Here is a 21,436-nt window from a genome sequence, read left to right on the forward strand (position 1 = left end):
ACTTGATTACATGTTACTGGGGAGAATTGCTCTTCCTGAGGTTATCCACAAGGACTAGAAATCCCTCTGACCACCAGCTGCCTTCATGACCCCTTCCCCCTTCCTGCCAAACTTCGTAAGGAACTCCCTATTGGCTCACCCATGGTACATATTAATGAATCTTTCATAACTGGCCAAGTCCCTGACGATTTTAAACCATTTAAGCCCTTATTTAAAAACCAACGGCATCCCGGGTCTCTGGGCAAGTACAGGCCGATTTCAAACCTGGCTTTTTCCGCAAAGATTCTGGAAAAAGTTGTGGTACAACAGCTCACTGAACACCTTTCCTCAAATCACTTGTAGGAACCCCTCCAGTCTGGATTTCATCCTCAAGGTAGTCAATGAACCATTAGCCTCTGACGCAGGCGCTATCTCTCCTGGTTCTCCTGGACCAAGTGCAGCATTTGACACTGGATCAAATTCTCCTGGAACGTATTGAGAACCATGTTGGGATCTCTGGTACCACACTCCAGTAATTTAGATTGTATCACAGATCACAATTTGTCCACTAAGACGGCCGCTCATCCAGGAGCTCCATTGTAAAATACGGAGTACCGCAGGGTTCTGTCCTAGGCCCTCTGCTAATATCTCTACATGCTGCCTCTAGGGGACATAATTAGAAGCTCCGGAGTACATTTCCACTGCTTTGCAGATGACACCCAGCTATACATGTCCCTAAAGCCTGGAGAAATACCGCTCTGGAAACATGTTTTTCTGGGATAAGAACTTGGATGTGAAGGATTAATAAATATTGTGTGTCTATTCCAATATGTAATGATAGTATTCAATGACACAAATCTGTGTTCTAGAAAGAGTGGTCTGGAGTCTCAGAGGTCCAATAATATCAGCTTTAATGCAGCAGTTGGAAATCAACAAGTTGTCTAAGTTTCCCTACCCGCAACAGAGTTTGGGCTGGTTCACGAAGTCCAACTGGCTATCTGTCCCTCCCCAGCATATATTTATACAGTGCAATTGAAACACAAGTATCAAAAAATGGTTGAGCTTGTTCCCTCGTGCATCAGGGAGTTGTTCTTGCTTGTCATGTTGCGACAACTTTACCTCATACAAAAATAAAGTGAAGCATTTTCTTTTAACCGTCGGGTTGTCTCACACCCCCCACAGCGCGAAGGTTAATAGAAAATGCTTTTATTTGTTTTTGTATTGGGTAAAGTTGTCGCAGCCAACTCGCCATTGTGACCCGAAGGCAGCACAAGGGTTAAACTGACATTTACCAACTCTGACCCGAGTTGAACACTGGATTTTGGTGTTTCAACAACCATTGACACTTTCCTGTTGTATGACTATGTTTAGCCTGTGTTCTGCACCTCTCTTTCACCAACCGTCTCTGGAGGATGTTATCCCTCAATGAATAGCTCCTACCAAGGTTTCTTCCATTTTTTCTCCTCTAATGAGTTTTTCCAACCGCATCAGTCTTGGCTCTGCTACCAGCCTCCACCAAACTGCATCAGGCTTACCTCAGCTACCAGCCTCCTCCACCTCAATAAAAACATATCATTTATTCAATCGCTGGTGTGTTACTGAACTCATGATTGAACTCATTTATTGAATGCATTTGTCGTGCATCATGCTACAAAACTTGGTTTCCAGTAACACCTCTTCCCAAGGTTGAGCTTTTGGTTTTATATAGGGGAAATTATGGGCAGTATGGAGGGAGCCCATTTGTATACTTCTGAAAATGTATTCTGGCCAAACAACCCAAGCAATATCCCTTGATATAATGGAAGAGAGGTAAACTGGTTAGGATACTTTGTTGGTCTACATGAGCCAGCTTTAACCATGCTTGGCACACTTGTTTATAACTCACGAGAAAATGTTCAGAAATGTAATTACTTTAAGTTGATTGTTTGAAAAAAACAATGATTATACGGAAGTTGAGCAAGTGTGTGGGCCAAAGAAAGGGCTTTGATGGATTTCATCAAGTATCAGCAATCAAGTCTCAGCTGATTGCTGATTGATAAGCAGCTGTGTGAGTGGGTGCTGCACAAACACGCGTGAACAGGTCAGCAGTATAAAAACAGCAGCCTCAGCTCAGAGCAAGTATGAGCTGTCTGGCCAGTCAAGCTATTTACAATTCAGCCCAACATAATTTGCAGACACCACACAGATAAGAATGGGTGAGTAGTCATTTTGTCAAATGTTTGGTTTGCCTTTGCTTAAGATGAAACAACTTGATGTCTTCATATGATTCCTAGCATTTTAAGGGCTTTGAACAGTGTAACCACGTCAAGGAACTGATTTGAAGTCTTGTTGTATTCCAGCCGAGAAGAATGTTCTGATCGTGTATGCCCACCAGAGTGCTGGTTCATTCAATGCCGCAGCTAAAGATGTGGCTGTTGAGGTTCTGACTGCACAGGGCTGCAAGGTAGAGGTGTCTGACCTCTACAGTATGAAGTTCACAGCTGTTGCCACTGCAGAGGATATCACGGGTGAGGCAAAAGTCTTAACTGCTTGATGGAGACTAAGCGGACCTAGCTTGTTGGAAGCTATACTCGGCTTCTTGGTGCTTTCCTTGACATTAGTTTCTCCTTCATCCAGGAGAGGTGAAGGACTCTACGCACTTCTCTTATGCAGAAGAAACCAAACTAGCCTGGCAGGAGGGCCGGCTCTCTAATGACATCATGGCAGAGCACCGCAAACTCACCAAAGCGGACATCATCATCTTCCAGGTTGTTGCATTACAAACACCATTTCTGTCTTATGGTGTTGGTTGTTTTTCACCCTAATTTGGTGATTTGACTTGCTGTATCCTCAGTTCCCCATGTACTGGTTTTCTGTTCCTGCCATCATGAAGGGATGGATTGACCGTGTGCTTACTTTGGGCTATGCCTTTACCCCAGAGAAGAGGTACACCCAGGGTATCTTCAAGGTAGTAACTGTGTTTTGTTTTCAAACCTGTTTCCCATGGTCCATCTGATTCCAGAGATTAAGGATGTCAACTTTCTACAAGCTAGTCTAAAATGATGCATACGACTCTTCCCCTTTCCCAGGAGAAGAAAGCCATGCTATCCTTCACCACTGGCTCTCAGGAGTCAATGTTCTCTTCCAACGGCATCAATGGAGACATGAATGTAACCCTGTGGCCTCTACAGGTGGGAGTTGCTGAGCCTTATGCCTTTTTGCTTTGAGATTTGGAAGACTTACTGATGCATGTACTTATTGTCTCCCTGTGTAGAATGGGATCCTTCACTACTGTGGCTTTCAAGTTCTGGCTCCTCAGATTTTCTGGGCTCCATCTGGTATCACCTCTGAAGCCCGCACCACAATGCTGGAGCTCTGGCGAACCAGGCTTCAGGGGCTGCAAGGAGAAACTCCGCTGTCCTTTGTACCTTCGGATAGTTTTGACGGGGAGCATGGCTTCCAGCTTAAACCAGAGCTTCAGCTGAAGCATGCACACCAAGAGTTTGGCTTGACGGTCGGAACCCATCTGGGGAAACCCCTCCCTCCCAACAACCAGATCAAGGCTGGGGTTTGAGTCCTAAAATAAAACGTGTCAAATCTATCCAGGCTCATGTGCTTCATTTGCATTAGACCTACAAATGAACTGTTGCCATGGAATGTTCTTTCTAGACATGCAGTTTTTGCATGCTAGTTCTGTTAGTGATCAAGAACCTGATGTGGCTTCAGATTCCATTCTCTAAGAGGATGGATCCTGGACAGGCCTACTCCAATAAAGGGAAGGAAACTGGTTATACGTGTGTAAACAACTTGATTACATGTTACTGGGGAGAATTTTTCTTCCTGAGGTTTTAAAGTTATCCTCAAGGGTTAGAAATCTCTGACCACTTTACAAAGGGTTGTTCTCCCTGAGCCAGGGTTCAGAAATCCACCTCAACAGCCACAATTCAGACTTGCCTTACCAGTGCAGCCATGGATGTTCTGGGGAGTTATAGGCTGATGGGGCCCATAGGTTTTGACATTGTTTGTTGAATTGTTATGTCGTGCATCATGCTACAAAACTTGGTTTCCGGTAGCACCTATTCCCAAGGTTGAGCATTTCGTTTTATATGGGGAAAATAATGGGCAGTATGGGGGAGCCCACTCTTCTGAACATTTAAAAGCAGTTTTAGGTGTAAAAATCTACAGTTCTATAACTCATATTGCTCACACAGCAGAGCGGTGTAGGGGTTTTATTGGCCAAACAATATCCCTTGATATAATGGAAGAGGTAAACTGGTTTGGATACTTTTTTATTGACCAAATATGCTGGAATTAACTGGGTTAAATCAAAAGAATAGTCTTAAGTAGTTGGGTGAAATAGATATTTAATAACAATAATTACAGTAAGTAACAAACAAATACAAGGCAAACATGATACAAAACAAAAGTTTTAAATCTTAGGGGGTCAGATGGCTCAGCGGTTAGGGAGTCGGGCTATTAATCAGAAGGTTGTTGGTTCGATTCCATGCTGTGCAAAATGACGTGTCCTTGGGCAAGGCACTTCACCCTACTTGCCTCGGGGGGAATGTCCCTGTACTTACTGTAAGTCGCTCTGGATAAGAGCGTCTGCTAAATGACAAAAAATGTAAAATGTAAATCTTGATCATGATTATTATAAATTGTAGAGAGTAAGAGCTAGTAGAAGTAGAAGGAGCAGAGGGGAACAACCTCAGAAGAATCTAGAGAACAATGCTCCACATTCCCTTTTATATCCAACTAATATCTGTAAGAACAACCAAACAGACCACATCTTTACCCTTATCAAGATATGACTGCCAATGCAAGTCACACAATGAGGTGTGAAAACCACCATGCAAAAGCAACTACAGGTTTTAGCATATGAGAGGTGGGTACAGGATGTATTGCAGCCTACAGCAGTATATATCTGTTTATTAGATACTAGATAAAGCATCTCAGATAATGAGCCAGTAAAAAGCAGGTGATGAATCTGTTTCCCCGCTAACTGGTTGGTGTTTTGACAGGCCAGTGAATTAGATTGTGTTTGGTCTGACGTGTTATGGTCAGTCATTAAAAATGACAACTCACAGCAGGGTGTCAGCAGAGAGAGATGTGGGGGTTGAGGGGGAGCAGAGAGAATAAAGATGGAGAGAGAAACGAAGAGGAGGAGAAAGGTGATTGGAGAGAGAACAAAAAGAGAGTGAGACATTAACTTGTAACTACAGTATGTACTGGAAGGTTGACAGTAAGAGAGAAGGAAAGAGTGAAAGATAGAATAGGAAAATAGAGATTAAAGGTTGAGAACTGAAGGAGATATACTGTATATTAGCCATGTATATCCTATCACTCTGTCAGGGACTACATAAACAATAATCTATTATCTCTGGGATCAAAACACTGGAGCCCACATTATTTACGTGGGTCTCCATGTAAAATCAGTAACCCTTCCAAGCAGTATTTTTTTGCTCAATGGGGAGTTCAAAATTATTCGGCAACTTCAAATGTATACCTGGGCTTCTCTGAGCTTCTCTGTTATCGATTAAGCTCTGTGATCGCCCCCTCTGCTGGCACAGCAATGACCCCATATTCCATGTCCTTACCTTTTATACGGAACTGCGAAGCGGCATAAAGGTGCCACATTCCTGGCTTTAACAGGCTGTGTAAAAGGGTCTGTCTACACACAAACACACCATAAGCTCTTGTTCACGAGTTCAGTAATCACACCATCGATTGAATAGATAGCTTTTATTGAAGCTGGGCTGGTAGCAAAGCCAAGCCTAATGCATTGTGGTACAGGCTGGTAGCAGAGCCAAGCCTGAGGCTGGTAGCAGAGCCAAGCCTAAAGCAGGGTGTCGCAGGCTGGTAGCAGAGCCGAGCCTGAGGCGGTTGGTGTAGGCTGGTAGCAGGGCCGAGCCTGGTGCTGATGGAGGCCGGTAGCAGAGCCGGGCCTGGGTTCCTGGGAGGATGAGAGTGTGATTAGGGGATGCAGAGATGGTGGAAGTGATGTGGATGGTGCATGTATAGTTACCGGGGAGGTGATGGGGATGGTTCACGAATAGTTACCGGGTATGGACTCGGGGTGTGGCGAAGAGTCCTTATGGGTCACGGCCGAGCAGCGGCTCAACCGGATCCCCCGGGGAGCCTGGATAGACAGGGAGAAGCAGAGAAAAGGGGAGGGAGGGAGGGTGACAAAAACATGCTAGCACAAGGATCAGAGCAACGGAAGACACTTTATACAAGCCTCGTAATTGATACGGGGAGTTTGGTCGCAGTCTTCCGTGCTTTCGCTAGGCTGATGCGTATGAAGTTGATTGGCGTTGGTGCGCATTCTTCCGTGCTTTTGCGATTTGCTTGATTGGAGTAGAGGAGGAGTCTTGGTGCGCTATCTTCCTCCCGAACTTTAGTTAGTTAATCTAACTCCCTTTTGTAACTGCTAGCAAAAAAAAATAGTACATTTGTTAGTACTAGTACTGTTAATAGTCAATTATTATAATTATTGCTATATTATTAATATTCTTCTTATTCTTTCCTCTACTGAGCCCATGCAACTGTCACATGTAGAATGAACGAAAGACTTACCAGAAGACCAAGTAAAAGTCCTACTGAGACTATAGGCCTAATTGATCTTGGCCGGTTTAGATTTATTGATTTCTTCCCTCGGAAAATTACAAATGTTTGCAATAGTGGACCGTATTTGAGGAATTTGCTATTGAATGTTGAACACTGCTTGAATTTGGAATTATGAATCGCAATTAAGAAAAACCTTTCGTTTCTTGTGTGGTGGAAACGGGATTCCGTACGTTTTGTGTGGACAGTCAAGTAGTGAAATCAAGTAGTTTGTTCAAACTTTTATTTTGAAAGTCCGTTTAACAGCGGAAGTCTACCGCAGGGAAGATAACATTAGGCTTCTAGCCTACTTGTAGAAGACATCAGAGCACTTCAGTACAATATCCACCATGGCTTACAGTGCCATGATCGGCCCATCCATTCTAAGCAGTGATCTCGCCTGCTTGGGTAGTGAGTGTGAGCGGATGATGGAGTGCGGGGCAGATTACCTCCATCTCGACGTTATGGACGGGTGAGCTGCTCTAACACGCATTGGCAAGCTTGTAGTAGCTAGTAGCTAACTTGTTAGCGAGCTGACTAACCCTTTGACAGATGCCAAGATGTCAAGAACTCAACAAGAGGGGAAACTAGCTTGCTTGGCTTATGCTTGCATTAATTAAGCAACCCTGGTTTGTTTTGTGTGTAAAGTCCACAGCAACTTAAGGTTGCTCAACATTGCAACATTGTTTACTTAAACTTCCTCTGTGCACACAGCTAGTGCGTTGGCTATCAAGTTGTGGTATGTAGTAGACGGAAGCAAATCGACATTGTGCGTGTATATTTTAAATAACTTAATTGGTTATTGGTACCCATGTTAAGAAAGGCCCAGATACATTTCTTAACCCTTGTGCTGCCTTCGGGTCATATGACCCAAAGGTTCATAACGAACCATCGTTGTGTTTACACAATTTTACCCAATACAAAAACATATGAAAGTAATTTTCTTTTAACCTTTGCAATTTGGGGGGTCTGAGACAGCCCAACGGTTAAAAGAAAATGCTTCACTTTGTTTTTGTATGCGGTAAAGTTGTCGCAATACGACGGTGGGTCACAATGACTGATGGGTCAGAATGACACGAAGATAACACAAGGGTTAAACTGTACTCCCTACAGGCATTTCGTCCCAAACATCACGTTTGGCCATCCCATGGTGGAGTGCCTGAGGAAGTCTGTGGGACTGGACCCTTTTTTTGGTGAGGCAGCACAAGTTGCACCCCCGACACACACACACACAGCCACACAGCAATTTAATGCTGATCTAAACGTGTGTGTACGTGTGTATGTATGTAGACATGCATATGATGGTGTCCAGGCCGGAGCAGTGGGTCAAGGCCATGGCAGCAGCAGGGGCCAACCAGTACACCTTCCATCTGGAGGCCACCACCAACGCTGGCAACCTCATTAAAGACATCCGGGAGAGTGGGATGAAGGTGAGTAGGGGGGGAAAGGGAGAGAGAGAAATGCAAAAGGTAGACGTTGGGTTGGTGTAAACATCGAACCATGGCTGTAAGATGTGTGTACTGAACCTCTTAAAACATCCTTAAAATGTGTGTTTAGGTGGGCGTGGCCATCAAACCTGGTACTACAGTAGAGGAGTTGGCTCCCTGGGCAGGACAGATAGACATGGCCCTGGTCATGACTGTGGAACCTGGCTTTGGGGGACAGAAGTTTATGGAGGACATGATGCCCAAGGTAACAAGTGTGTGAGAGTGGGTGAGACACTATCTCATTTATTTGATTTAGTCCATTTAGCAGATGCTTCCATCCAAAGCATCGAATAGTGTAGAAAGTACAGCATTTAGTTTCAGGTGGTGGTGGGAGGACATTTGTGAAGAGATGTCTACCTAATAAAGGACACTGAGAACTCATGAGATCTAATTCTTATTCAGTACCATGTGTGTGTTCCCAGGTGGCATGGCTGAGGAATCAATTCCCTTCGTTGGACATTGAGGTGGATGGAGGAGTGGGCCCTGACACCATCCACAAGTGTGCCGAGGTAAGACACACACACACACAAAATCCTCATCACCACCACCATCGGGGCATGATCCCCAATGTAACAATTGTTTGTGTGTGTGTTCTCCAGGCGGGGGCTAACATGATTGTGTCAGGCAGTGCAGTGGTGAGCAGCCCCGATCCTCGCTCTGTCATCGCTCTGCTGCGTACTGTGGTTGTTGAGGCAATCCAGAAACGCTCGCTGGATCGTTGACTCATCTACCGTCAGAATGACCCTGTGACAAATGGCCCACTGCAGCCTGTTCTATCAAAGCAGCTGACAAACTTGTCGGGAGGGTCAAGGGGTGATTGTGTGCACAGTATATGACCGGGGGTTGGGGATTGCAGATTGGGTGCTGAAGTCACAGAAGTTAGACCCTCTTCAAATCATCATCATATCTACCACACCTTCACCAACACCCCTCCAGTTAACTCCACGGTTATCCACCACCAGCAGCGTACGCCTGCAAACAATTATGCGACAACTGATACAAGAGGAGTCTTGGTTATATATGATTTCACACTTGAATTGTAAACATTCCGGTAATTTTTTTTAAATTGTATTTTTGGTGAGTTAGAAAAATTGCTAAATGATTATAACATTTAATATGTTCAATTAAATGTGTTAAAATTTACCTGTTTAGTGTGTTACTTGAGGGGTGGGGGTGGAGTAGACTGATGGTCATCTTACAGGAAGTTGTGAAAACCACAGTGTCAGAGCATTGAGATGTATACAATTCAGGAGGTCTGGGACGGTTGCATTGCGTGCATTTGAATTAACAAAGGATACCGAAACTCTGAAAAGTACTCCCATCTCGCAGTGCCTCTCCACAGGGAACCTCACTCCATATGGGTTGGCCCCTCCCAACCTGTGAGTCACAGAACCCCGCACTTCAAGTAATCAGACTACAGTACTTGCGTTGGAGGTTACAGGTTGGTACCTGTGAGCCCTGTCGGCTCGGTTTTTGTGGAGCGGGCTGCTAAGTAGCGAATGGGTCGCAGCTGTGCAGCTCGTTTGCTGAGTGGGGATCCAGCTGGGAGAGCTGGGAAGGCTTTACTGTCTGGGGAGATCACAAAGTCTAAAGATTTAGCATGGTCAGTGATCTGTACCATCTCTTAGATAAGCCATGTGAGTTGTCACGAGTTCTGAAAGGTAGTCAGTTAGCCTTTCTACGTGAAATTGTCTTCCCCTTCAGTTTCCTCACCAGTAGGATGTTCTTGACCAGACACAAGGTGGCAGGCATGGACAAATACATTCAGAATAGTAACCAATATGTTGAATGATAACTATATGTGAAATGCTTGTATGTTAATAAATGCCTTCTCCAAAATGAACTTCAAGAACTTTACCTTTAATTTCAGTAATTTATTATGCAGTTTTAATTGGGAAATTGTGTTCTGTATATTATCTTTTCCTCAAAACAAAAAACAAGGTTCCAGGTAATTCAGACAAATTTCTCAAAATGTGTCAGATCAAAGCCAATAAGAAAACTACATGCAGGAACAGATCTCTGACGAAGGGAGGGAGCAGATAAAGAAAAGAGGGAGAGCATAAATGGGAGGAATGCAGGACTCTTTCATATCACCCCCTTTGAGAACAAACCTCCCGACAAGAACACATTCCATAGTTATAGCTGCGAGCACTTCATTTTCAATAAAGCATCTCACATCTGAAAGGGTGTTCATGTCCCGCTAAAATATGAATGTCGGAAATTTGGATTTTCCCTTTCGGTATCACATTGCACCATTGGGGATCATTTGTCAAATGAGATGATTACTTATCCGATCTTCCATGCACTAATAGCTCTGTAGGTTTTATGGATCACATACAAAATGAGTGTGAGACAGAGAATTTTTCACACCACAGATTGGTCTGCCCTGGCCTTGTGGAACCTGTGTATTAATGGGGAACAGCCATTAAGAAGGTGAAACTAGTGAGTAGTTCTCACATAGGAATACTCCTGACGGCAGCAGTAATGGAGGTGATGCAAGCCCAGTTCCCCAGCCCTGACTCCAATACACTAACACACGCAGGCCCTCTCTCACAGACACTCTAATGGGCACGACTCATAAAGTTGTTACCCAAAGGAATGCTGAATGTATTACACTGGTGCCATGGCAGCTAAATGTAGACATGCAGTAAAAACAGGACAGACAATTTCACACAGGCACACACCTCTGCATATACTGTATGTGTGTGTGGTGTCAACATGTTTCTACTTCATGTCTGCAGGCTCTTACGGTACGAGAACGTTAACTGCAGACAGGCAAATAACACATGCACACACGCTCACATAATAACAGACCAAACCCCCGACGTGCACATACCACTAATCATGAGTCAGGAAAGGATGAGTTTTTAATGTAGTGTGAAGGGTTTGTGTGTCGTTACATGGTATGGAAGCGAAGGAAACGCAGCAGCAGGAGTAGGACACCCAGCCAGAGAGCGCACACCCACACAGCTACTCAGCCCAGCCCCTCCTGAGCTGGCTTGTATTGAGTCAGCAGCTGCTGAGGAAGCAGGGCCCCTGGGGGCCTCTCACAGGAACGCACTGTCTACGAGCTTCAGCATGAGCACACCTGTGTGTGTGCATGTGTACTGCATGATGGAGTGCATTTGAATTTGCACCACCAGTAGGGAGTGACGAGAGACATGTATACAGAGTTGCTTTTAGAACGTCATCCATTCGGAAGGCAATCCTGAGATATCGAGGCTGTTCATATCCAGAGCACATGGAGAGCACATATAGAGTGCCGAATCCCTTACTTTTATTAAGGTGCCCTATGGTTACTCTTTTCCTGACTTGTTTTTTTAACTTCTTAATGTCTCACCCCGAAACCCCTCTTCTTTCCTCTGATCTCTTCTCCTTCACTCACCTCTTCTCTTCTGCTCTCCTCAGTGTATACAATCACATTACTGCTTTCCCCCCCATTCTCCCCAATTTTCCTAATCTCCTCTCCAACTTTGCCCCTCCACTCCTCAACGGTAGCAAAATTACATTACCTGTCTGCTCCTCTCTCCCCCAACACTTCCCATCTCCATTCTTTCCTTGTTCTCATCAGTACAAAAAGCACATCTTTCACTCTGAGCTCATTCATAATTACCCAGAATCCCTCAAGAGAGCAGGAAGCGTGGTACTGATTAGCTCCTTGCCAAAGCAGGCGTTACTTATGCATAACAAACTCCTAGTCTGATTGAGGGTGCGTAGTCTAATTAAGAATTTAAAAAACAACTTTAATTGCTTTGAATAATATTACAAAATATCTCTTTGCACTGCCCTCAGGCTGAATACTACTACACTACTAAATACTACGTACTCAGAATCTATGCTGTGGGGATCTGGAGAGATTTGTTTGAGAGATTTTCTTGATTGTAATGCTCAGAGCAAAGCTCGGGGTACATCTTTTTATTTGAGCTGAAATACCAGAATAGATCAAAAGAAAAATAACAGGAAAGATAAACTAAAATATAATAGGCTGATTGAAGAGAGCTGAATGGAAAGCTCAGTATTACGTCTGCAGAGGTCTTCTGATGGTGAAGAGCACTGCTCGGAACACTTAAATGAAGGTTCGCGGTTACATTGACCCTGACCTCCCAGGCCCATTCCACTTCCTGGATACTGCTTGTTGTTGAGGGTATGCTGACCCCTTTACCTCATTCTTATCTTTGGCAGAGAGCCAGCGGAAGTACACACATGGTATCTTATCTGTTATCTATTATGGATGAGCTAGGACAGGGCCTGCATGTGTCTGAGTGGGCCATTATGAATGAAGGAGCGTGGGCGTTTTGGAGTGTGTGGGTGTTTGTACACCATGTGCTTCTGTGACCACGCCAGGCCTCTCCCCTTGATGGTAAACTATGTGTGTTGAATACTGAAGTGAATTTGTCCATCTGCAGGAAACAAAGATGTTTCTCCAAGGAATGGTAATGTCTTTATCTAACTGGCCTGCCTGCTGGCCCTGGTGGTTCGGAGCTGTCTGCCTGTATACGTGTGTTTGTGCATCGGAGTGTCCTCAGGCATCCAGCTTCACTTTGGCTCTTATTTACAGCTAATCCAAACAGCTCTCTACTTTCCTTCTGCACATGAGGAGGAAATAAGAGTACAGTACGGTGAGAACTCAAGAAGGATTGACAGCAATAGTTGAGGGCTGTGGTTATGAGAAGGGTGAGAATTCAGTGTACCAGAGAGACTATTCAGAGATATCCGAAAAATTGATTGAGGGAGATTAAACGAGACAGAGGCTCCCCTCACACCTTTTAGTCTCAGTCAGCCATGTTGTGAAGACTGACAACATCAACAGAATCATCAGAATTGTCAGGATCAGTGACAGAATTATCAGCAGGCCCATCAGTATGGGTTATGCTGTCATCCCTGACAGATCCACACCTGCATCTGCAGCTCCAGAGCCCTGGGTGGGATCTCTTAACAGACTACGTCAATGTGACAAAGAGGAATAGGATTACTTCTATTGAACATTTTGGTGGCGTTCTTAGGAGGGTGATAGGAGGTTGATAAGTCCTACTGTTGCTACTGTGTGTATATGTGATTGAGACAGAGAGAGGGACAAAGCAGGCTAGACAGAGTGCCACAAGGCCACTGTCATAGAGTGAGTATGTACCTACTATGGTATTTTGTAAGTGTGAAAGATAGGGAGACAGGAAACAAAAGTACTTGTGTCTGGGTGGCTTATGAGGGGAGTGCTAGTCCACCCCCCAAGCTCGCAGGCTAACCGGGATCGAACTAGGGTTTCCAAAAAAAGAAAAGTTAGAGAGAACGTACATAAGTTTGGTTTGCACTGAACATGTTTTATTGCAATTAACGTGACAGAATAGCAATGTGTCTGAAAGGTTACTATTATAGAATATATGTCTAAAATAAAAAATAAAACTTGTAATTATACAACAAAACACAGTAAGCATTATTAAAAAGCTATGGCCTTCCTTTTCACTATCAGTGCACTTTGTAGATAAAAAAAGAACATAAAAAAGACATCACTGGAAAAAGCAGCACTTGCCGAACTGCAAACATAATCTTCTTCATCATTATCACCACCACGTTGGTATTATTACATTACAGCTGAACCTAGAGGCAGCACTAAACACTGCATGCAACGCAACGCCTCAGAACGCAGACACAATACTATCGGAACGTCTGTGGAACGTTTGGAGAATGCTGAGGACACGTCGAGAGGCGGTTAGGGGATGGCTTCCATACGGAAACACAATGTACTGGAGAGTTCAGGGTTCAGATGTCAACTGTACAGCTCTGCCAATGATGGATGCCAATCATGCCAATCATGGTGGAACATCACACATCAGTGGCAGTCCCTCCATTTCCTTGTACTGGATGCACTCTGCCCTTTAGACAGTTTATCTTGTGCGAGTTGAGATACACCAATATAGCCTCTGATGTATGGATTAAGTTTAAGTATGAACTCATTTATCATCATTGTCTGCTATAGATCCAACTTAACCAATAGCTGTAGCAAACACATTTGGAGACGATACTGCCTACCAGCGATCAAGGCTGTACTGGAAAATAAAAGGTAAAGTATGATTGACAAGAGATCATTCTCTTCCTGGTGCCTCATATGGTTTGGCACATGAAGTGGGGGTGTAGCTTTGCTCTGGCAAAAAAAACACAACGATGAGTTCAAAAGTTTATAAAACATAGAACACCTCCTGCAACACTGTCATGCAAATATACACTTTGACACGATTGTTGAGAAGAGAAGGACAAGGTTTTTGTCAGTCTGGCAGTGACAGGGTTAGTTTCGACGTCCGACACGGGAATGTTACACTTCTCCAATTCCCAGTTCAAAACTGCTGGACAGAGAGGGCAGTCTCAGTCCTTCCTAGGCTTCCACACAGCTCAGACATCCTAACTAGTGATACACACACAGCACTCTTCAATAAATAAACTAAACTAGCAGAGGCTCCATGTTAGTGTGTGGCTGTGTGTAACTGTACATTACACTGTATGTAAAGCGGCTAGGCATCTTTGCACATGTCTATAAGCACTTCTAAAGTGTTCCACTGAGTCCTGAATGAATGAAACCTTTTGTGGAACAGCTCTGAGGACACATCTAGCATTTCTACTCATCATCTACTACGTCGCCACCAGTTGTTGGGTTGCCATTGACACAAAGCACAGGCGAATGATTTGTTTGACTCGGTTGCCTGGCAACATCAGCATTGCAGTCCTTAAGGAATTTCAGAGCAAATACGAATTGTAAAAAAAATTAAATAAAAAAGCAATAGTATCACATAAATAAATAAGAAAACACCTAAAACAAACATTTTTCTGTACTGTCTATAACATTACTGTTAAGTTATTCTTTCTTCTCATAAGCAAAGTCCAAAAAGATTCAGCAGAGTGTGTCTCTGTACCACCGCTCCAGTGCATTCATTTCTAGCAGTGATCTCTAGCGACTTAGTAGAATTCTGTAGGATCAATTCATATATTTTACAGACAGTAGAAGGATGTAATATTTGTGAAACGTATAAAATGTGTGAGAATCTATTTTCTTTTCAGCACATAATTCCCACTGTGTCAATACATTTATGCAGAACAAATCAACAGATTTAACAGAAGCGTACATATCGCCCTTTCTGTCCCATAATCCCTCAACAGGAGGTCGGCAGCCATTTTTACAGCTTGCTTCTGAGCCAATCGGCTTTGCCGCCCATGCTATAGACCTCAGCCATTGGTAGCAGAGGACAGAAAGGAGTAAGAAGATCTTCCCTCAGGTTTTTCCACAGTGGGATAAAGCAGTTCAGTCCTTCCATCCCTCCTTCCCTCTCCCTTTCTGGAGAGGAGGAGAATAGGGAAGCAGCCACATTTAAGATTTGTGCATGTATGTGTACAAGTCTCTTGCCACGTCTCTCTTCATGTCTGCTAGGGCAAACAAGTGAGCTCAACAAATACTGTCTCTTTCTCCCATTTCTCTACCGTCCCTCTCTAACACACACACACGCACCTCATCTCAGCCTACAGCAAGTCTTTGTGCAGGAGACAACGGATCCAGAGTCAATGGTAGCAGAGCTGTCCTCAAGGTAACAAAGTCCGGGGGCGAGAAGTGGCTGATCAGAATTCAGATCCAGAGTAAAACTTCATCCTTAGACGTTTTGATACAGTACCAGAGTTCCTAGAATTGTCCACACAAGCTGTCGTTGATATACACATGTAGTGAAGAACCGACAACTGTTAGGAGAGAGGAAACACAACAGGCTAGGAACTAGGAGATCATTTTGAGGGGGAAAAGAAGACTAAAAGGACGAGGTTATAAACAAGTGTTCATATTGGCACACTCTCTAGACGTCTCTCTTACAAACGAAATAGCGCACACATCCGTTTGCCCTTTACACACACACACACACACTCACACAGGCACACACACAGGCACACACACACAGCACGTTTGCTGTAAATACAGTATATCCAATCACAGCCACGGTGAATAGAGCGGGGTTAACATGTTTTCATTGATTTGGTTGATTGACTAATTGAACACAATGGTTATAGGCCAGATGAGGTCCAGAGGAGAGCTAAAAGCCCCTTCATGGTTTGGAATTGATCTGGTCCGCAGTATGTGTGCACATTTGTGGTCGCATTTGTTTTATTCCACAGAGCCAGGGTGCAGGCTGAGAGCAGGTGGGTCCAGACAGGTTGGGGAATAGCTGAGGTGCGGTTCCTTGATCCACAGCAAGGGGGCGCCATTCTTGCCCTCCTGGCTCTTGCTGTTGTTGCGGCTTTTGTAGCGAACCAGGAGCACGGCAATGAGCAGGATCCCAAAGATAGGGAACGGGTAGAAAAAGACGAAATAGAAGAGAGAGTCATTGGAGCACACCACCGACTGCAGGGTCGAGACTGGGGAGGAGAGTGAGAAAGAGAGAAAGTTATTCTGATGGTTACACAGACGCTCAAGAATATTTGTTTGCACCTCAACACACCCAAGTAAGAGTAGGATTATAACAGGTAAAAAAGGATGACATGGGGGGGACATGTTTTTCTCTTATCCATGAACGTCTGAGTGGTTATATAAAAGTGATGGCACCAGGAGGGAATGGAGAATATCCTTGAATAGGGATACGTAGAGATGTTTTTTTTATGGCAGTTACCCTATATCTCTTCATGGGGCTCGAAACTAAATCAAAAACCTGAGAGCTCTTAATCAAAGCCTCCAGCATCAGAGAGACATGGGCCATTTGCCATTCTGTTTGTAGTATATGCTTTAATACCCATGGTAGCATGTGTATAAATGCAGATGTTGCACAGTATGTATGCATGCACATATTTCACAATAAATAATGACTGTGTGGTATATGTGTGTGCGTTGACAATAAATCAGATTATCTTACTTTTGAGAATATGAAGGAAACAGGCAGTGAATAAGCAATGTACTTGTGGAAATAACTATCAAGTTAGCTGAGCCAAGGGGCATATCTGTGACAACGAAATTAGGGTGTACTTAATGTCAGGGTGGGTCAAGGACCAAATGAGCAGCGATGGTGAAAGGGAGTATAGAGAGATAATGGCGGGAGAAGAGAGGGAGCAGAGGGGGAACAGAAATGGAGGACGGAAAGAGAACGAAGAAAGGAGGGAAGGAGCACATTCAGAAATTACCCTGCTGCTGCACGTTGATGAGGGTCACCCCGGAATTATTGGTCGCCAGGCGATACCAGGCATTGCGGGGATTCAGAAGCCACTCCTCCACATGGCAGTAATACCGGCCCGCATCACTAGGCTGCGCCACCTGGATGACCAGACTATACAGGTCCGAGCTCGTCCTCTCAAACTGAAGACGGGAGTTTGGCCCCTCCTCCTCCGCTGGGCTGCAGTTCCCATTCCCAAACACAGCGTCATGGCCGATGGAGAACACGCACTCCTTCTCCTCCTCTTCCCCCTCTTCCTCACCCTCCTCCTCCTCCTCGGGGCCTACAGAGGAACGCTGGACATACCAGGACACAGAGAAGCGGGAATCCCGGGAGGACTGGGACAGAATGCTACAGCCCAGACGGAAAGGACCACCCTCGTGTACTGTCACATTAGACTCCGCCTCCTCTATCTGCAGGCGCACCTCTATAGACAGAGGGAGAGAGAGAAGGGGCAAGGGGATAAGTCATTAGATGAAAATCCATTACTGGGTGCTAACAGCAGAATCATTGTTCTCATTTGATTCCTCCTAAGAAACTGCAGCTCTTTAATATCTTTTGTACTTCAAAATATGACCAAACACACACAATCCAAACATAATGGAACACTGTTTCCAATGAATTTACTCCCCTCCTTCCCTGGCCTCTGCTAACATAGAGGCACAACAAACTCCAAAACGCCCAAGGCTAAAACTGTATCCTAGATAACTAGGCTAACAGGCTAGTTGATGCCACCAGCGGTTGTTGGCCTCTCAGTTTGTCACACAGAGAAAGAGCTGCCCAGAACTAGGCTGTCTGTCTGACGGGTAGCATCTGGTTACAATCCAGTTAAGTAGAGAGACTTCATCAGAGCCAAATGAGAGTTCCTGTTTACATTTTAGTCTTAAGCAGACACTTATCTGAAGCAACGTGCAAAAAAAGACCAAGGATCAGAAGTGCATAGTTAGGTAAAAGAAAATACTAGTACAACAATGAACTACAGTGCATCAATAACATCTTATTTACAGTAGCTAGCTAATTAAGGCATAGTGAACCAAAAATAATTGAACCGTGCGATAACAATATCTCAGTGACTTAAATGCAGTGCAAAATCAGGGAAGAGGATAACAGAGAGAAGAAAATAAGAAGAGGAGAGCAGGGGAACATAAGGTGTCAGCTGCCAGCAATAGCCTTTCCACTTCCCTTTCAGTCTTACAGATAGGCAGAGAGATCCCTTTAATATATTATGCCTTCCTAGCTGAGTGCACCTTAATGAGAACCCCCCCAAAACACACACACAACGCCCCCCGATGACGCCCCTGAGGGAAATCAACCCCAGTCTGCTGTTTATCTTATATATTCACATAACTCTATATTTATATGGTTATAAATAGATATGGAGGCAGAGCTATCTCATGTGGTTGTGGCCTATTTGATAATAACCTAATCCACAGGTGAGCTTTGGTACCTGCAGGCACACCTTACCCTCTCCTGAACACACAATCATCCAAACACACATACACACGCAAACACATTCTACCATCTCGCCCAGGTGTCACACTCTAGGAAAACAAGAGAAGGAGCTCAAAGTAAAACACACACACACAAAGATAAGCATGTACTTCCATGGGACTTTTCTGTGCAACAGAACTGTGTCCACTTTGTTCCTTAAATAAAAGATGAGTGTAACCTTGCCCTGCTAAAGCCCTTCCGTTTGACTTTCATGTTCAATTCGGGCAAATGCCACAGACACCTAGGGATATCATCCTGCATTCTAAACATGCTCAGATCTCAAGGAAGGAGAGGGTCAATGGAGGGACCCACTGTATCTGGATGCCATCACTTTCAGCTAGAAAGGGGCTCCAGGTGCACTTGGGGTGTGAATCAGTTGGTGTTGGCACAACTAGACTGTGTGTGTGTTTAATACCGTATGGGGTCTGGAGACATCAAGGGGGCAAGAGAGAGTGTCTTGCATGGAGGGCAGTTGGTCTTGCTTTGAGGCTGAGGTCTGATGATATGGGTGATAAAGTGTGGGTCAGGGACACTAGGGGGTTTGTGGGGGAACATATGGATGAGGCTCCAGAGCTCTGCCAGACCATGCCTGTCAGTGTGTGTGTGTGTGTGCTCCAGCTGGAACCAGAGCTCAATCCACCCCTGTGCCCTGCTCTGCCACCTGAGCCCTGCCTGGGACAGCCAGACATGATGAGGTCATCGGTGCAAGACAGCCTCCAAGTCAGTGGGGGAGAAAGAAAGGCAAAGTAGGGATGGGGAGTGTGGTCACTGTGGGAACCAATTCACTTCTAGCCAACATTTTCTATTGCCTGTTAACTAGTCAATTTATTTGGTAATTTTTTAACTAATTTCTTAGCTTTATTAACTGGAATAAAGATGTAATCATGTTTACACTTATCGCCTAGGGTTAGATGGCATACCATGGAGATATTTTGAAACAAACTCACTGCTGTACACAAGTAATTTACAGCCATGGCTCAAACTACCTTTACTGCCCTCACAGGTTGGAAGCACAGTGAGAGTGTTTAGGCCTATTCCTTTTAACAAATATAATTTAAAAAATAAATACATTTAAAATAAATCAAAAGCCCTAAATTGAGATTTTGGATAACTTTATATCAAATACAGGCAACCTTTTACATTTCATTTCAGATGCCGTCTATTTTTGCCAAAATGTTGGTGGCTAGTCCCATTTTACCAACTGGCCAATTGCTATCTAATCCCAAATGGGCTATTATCAAGACAGTGAACCTATTTACATGTAAATGTAAGAGGAGTCACAGCTGGCTACACTGCAATCGCCCTACCCCCACACTGTAAAATGACAGGCAACCCACAGTTGACATTTTGTACTCTCGTTGGAGAGTGTGAATAACAGACAAAAGACCCCCTACATTAACTGTCAAAATGAGAAAAATAACACCTTCATATCACTATTGGATTTTTAAAACCTGAACTGTTTGAACTAGGTGTGTAAAGGTAGTAATGTTTTTTTTTACATTAATGTAAGATTCCTGATGAGGGTCGAGAGCTTGCCTGTCAATAATCAACTTGACACTACACCTAGGCCTATGGTTTGAGAGCGTGTTTGTATATTTAAATATTAAAGTAGGTGGCAGAAATTGTGTGTACAGACATTAAAAGGTGTATAAAAATAATTGTTTCTTTTGTTGGTGCCGCAACTCTTCATCATAAAAAACATGAACAGAAGAAACAGTCTTGTAATAACGGTTATAGTTATATATAGGACTGATAGTTGTGTCTGAAAGGTTGGAGAGTTTCAATGATCGATATGATGACCCCCTTTATGCTAACATTAACGCTCCTACAGGAGGGGAGGTACTGGCCTTTGGCTATAGTCAAAACATCAACGAAAGAAAAGGAAAACAAAATTAAATAATAAAAAATGTAAGTATAAGAGAATTCAGAAGGCACATACGTTTCAAACCAGTGTATTTAATTGTACGCAATGTCATTGTCTGTATTTCCCGACCAGTTAACGGTCTCAAAAATAACCATGACCGGTAACAGGATCGATCTGATGGGTGACACATTCTTAGCATTGTTACACCCATTACGCACCACGTCGCATCAATCTGCAACACCAGAAATGAATTAGCCTGCACCAGTACCTGGCTGTTGGACGAGGACATGAGTGTAGCCAGAAGAGTCTCGAGCCAGCCGATACCAAGCTCCTTCAGGGTCGGTCAACCACTCCTCCACAAGGCAGTAGTAGGTTCCGGAGTCGCTGGCCTCTGCCCTGTTCATTGTCAGTGCGTACATGTGTGGAGACAGGCGCTCGGCCTGCACACGCCGGCGAAGCCACTCTTCGTCGGCGTAGGCCCCGTACTGGAACGCACCGGAACGCTCGATCCTCAGGAGGAGCTCGTCCTGCTCCGCCCCCGCCGCATGCCGCACGTACCACAACACAGCATGCTGGGAGTCGGAGCTGGTCTGGGATGTGACGGAGCAGTTGACGCGGACTCTGCTGTCTTCAAGGTAGACCAGAGACTGGTTGGACTTCTGGACCCGCAGCTTGTTCACTGGATGGACAGAAAGAGGGAGGGAGGGAGGGAGGGTAGAGAGGGGAGGGGTCAAAGAGAAGAAAAAGACAAACATAAATTTTAACAGAACAGTCCTTCTTTTTGCCAGAAGTAAGTGTTGACTGGTACAGTTACACTACACCATTTCTGTTGAGTGATATGATTGGAGAAATTTGGGGGAGTGTCTGCC

The 21,436-nt window shown here is 44.4% G+C and overlaps 3 protein-coding genes across 3 annotated transcripts in view; 2 read left to right on the forward strand and 1 right to left on the reverse strand.

Annotated features, from left to right (window-relative positions):
• The first annotated feature begins 2,021 nt into the window (after window positions 1-2,021).
• On the forward strand, window positions 2,022-3,559 carry LOC134016749 (NAD(P)H dehydrogenase [quinone] 1-like). The gene is made up of 6 exons (XM_062456063.1): window positions 2,022-2,174; window positions 2,319-2,486; window positions 2,596-2,726; window positions 2,813-2,926; window positions 3,048-3,149; window positions 3,233-3,559. The coding sequence occupies exons 1-6, from the start codon at window positions 2,171-2,173 to the stop codon at window positions 3,530-3,532; spliced, it is 819 nt and encodes a 272-aa protein (XP_062312047.1). The 5' UTR covers window positions 2,022-2,170; the 3' UTR covers window positions 3,533-3,559.
• A 3,264-nt stretch (window positions 3,560-6,823) lies between these two features.
• Window positions 6,824-9,891, forward strand: rpe (ribulose-5-phosphate-3-epimerase). Its single transcript, XM_062457205.1, has 6 exons — window positions 6,824-7,033; window positions 7,675-7,754; window positions 7,852-7,991; window positions 8,119-8,253; window positions 8,471-8,557; window positions 8,648-9,891. Exons 1-6 carry the CDS (start codon window positions 6,912-6,914, stop codon window positions 8,768-8,770), a joined length of 687 nt encoding a protein of 228 aa, XP_062313189.1. The 5' UTR covers window positions 6,824-6,911; the 3' UTR covers window positions 8,771-9,891.
• A 4,314-nt stretch (window positions 9,892-14,205) lies between these two features.
• Window positions 14,206-21,436, reverse strand: part of igsf3 (immunoglobulin superfamily, member 3) — a 53,891-nt gene continuing 46,660 nt past the window's right edge. Inside the window, exons 7-9 of the mRNA XM_062457206.1 lie at window positions 20,836-21,246; window positions 17,184-17,639; window positions 14,206-16,427 (exon numbers count right to left, since the gene is read on the reverse strand). Coding sequence (XP_062313190.1) covers window positions 16,177-16,427; window positions 17,184-17,639; window positions 20,836-21,246 — 1,118 coding nt within the window. The 3' untranslated portion in view covers window positions 14,206-16,176. The remainder of the gene's footprint in view (window positions 16,428-17,183; window positions 17,640-20,835; window positions 21,247-21,436) is intronic.

This window comes from Osmerus eperlanus, chromosome 3 (genome assembly GCF_963692335.1).
Source record: "Osmerus eperlanus chromosome 3, fOsmEpe2.1, whole genome shotgun sequence".
NCBI classification, from domain to species: domain Eukaryota; kingdom Metazoa; phylum Chordata; class Actinopteri; order Osmeriformes; family Osmeridae; genus Osmerus; species Osmerus eperlanus.

Excerpts from the sequence above, each read along its gene's own strand:
- LOC134016749 (XM_062456063.1), top strand. Across the intron at positions 2,487-2,595 it reads CACTGCAGAGGATATCACGG|GAGAGGTGAAGGACTCTACG; the intron begins GTGAGGCAAAAG and ends TCCTTCATCCAG. Across the intron at positions 3,150-3,232 it reads TAACCCTGTGGCCTCTACAG|AATGGGATCCTTCACTACTG; the intron begins GTGGGAGTTGCT and ends CTCCCTGTGTAG.
- rpe (XM_062457205.1), top strand. The coding sequence starts at position 6,912 with ATGGCTTACAGTGCCATGATCGGCCCATCCATTCTAAGCAGTGATCTC. Across the intron at positions 7,755-7,851 it reads GGGACTGGACCCTTTTTTTG|ACATGCATATGATGGTGTCC; the intron begins GTGAGGCAGCAC and ends GTATGTATGTAG. Across the intron at positions 7,992-8,118 it reads TCCGGGAGAGTGGGATGAAG|GTGGGCGTGGCCATCAAACC; the intron begins GTGAGTAGGGGG and ends ATGTGTGTTTAG.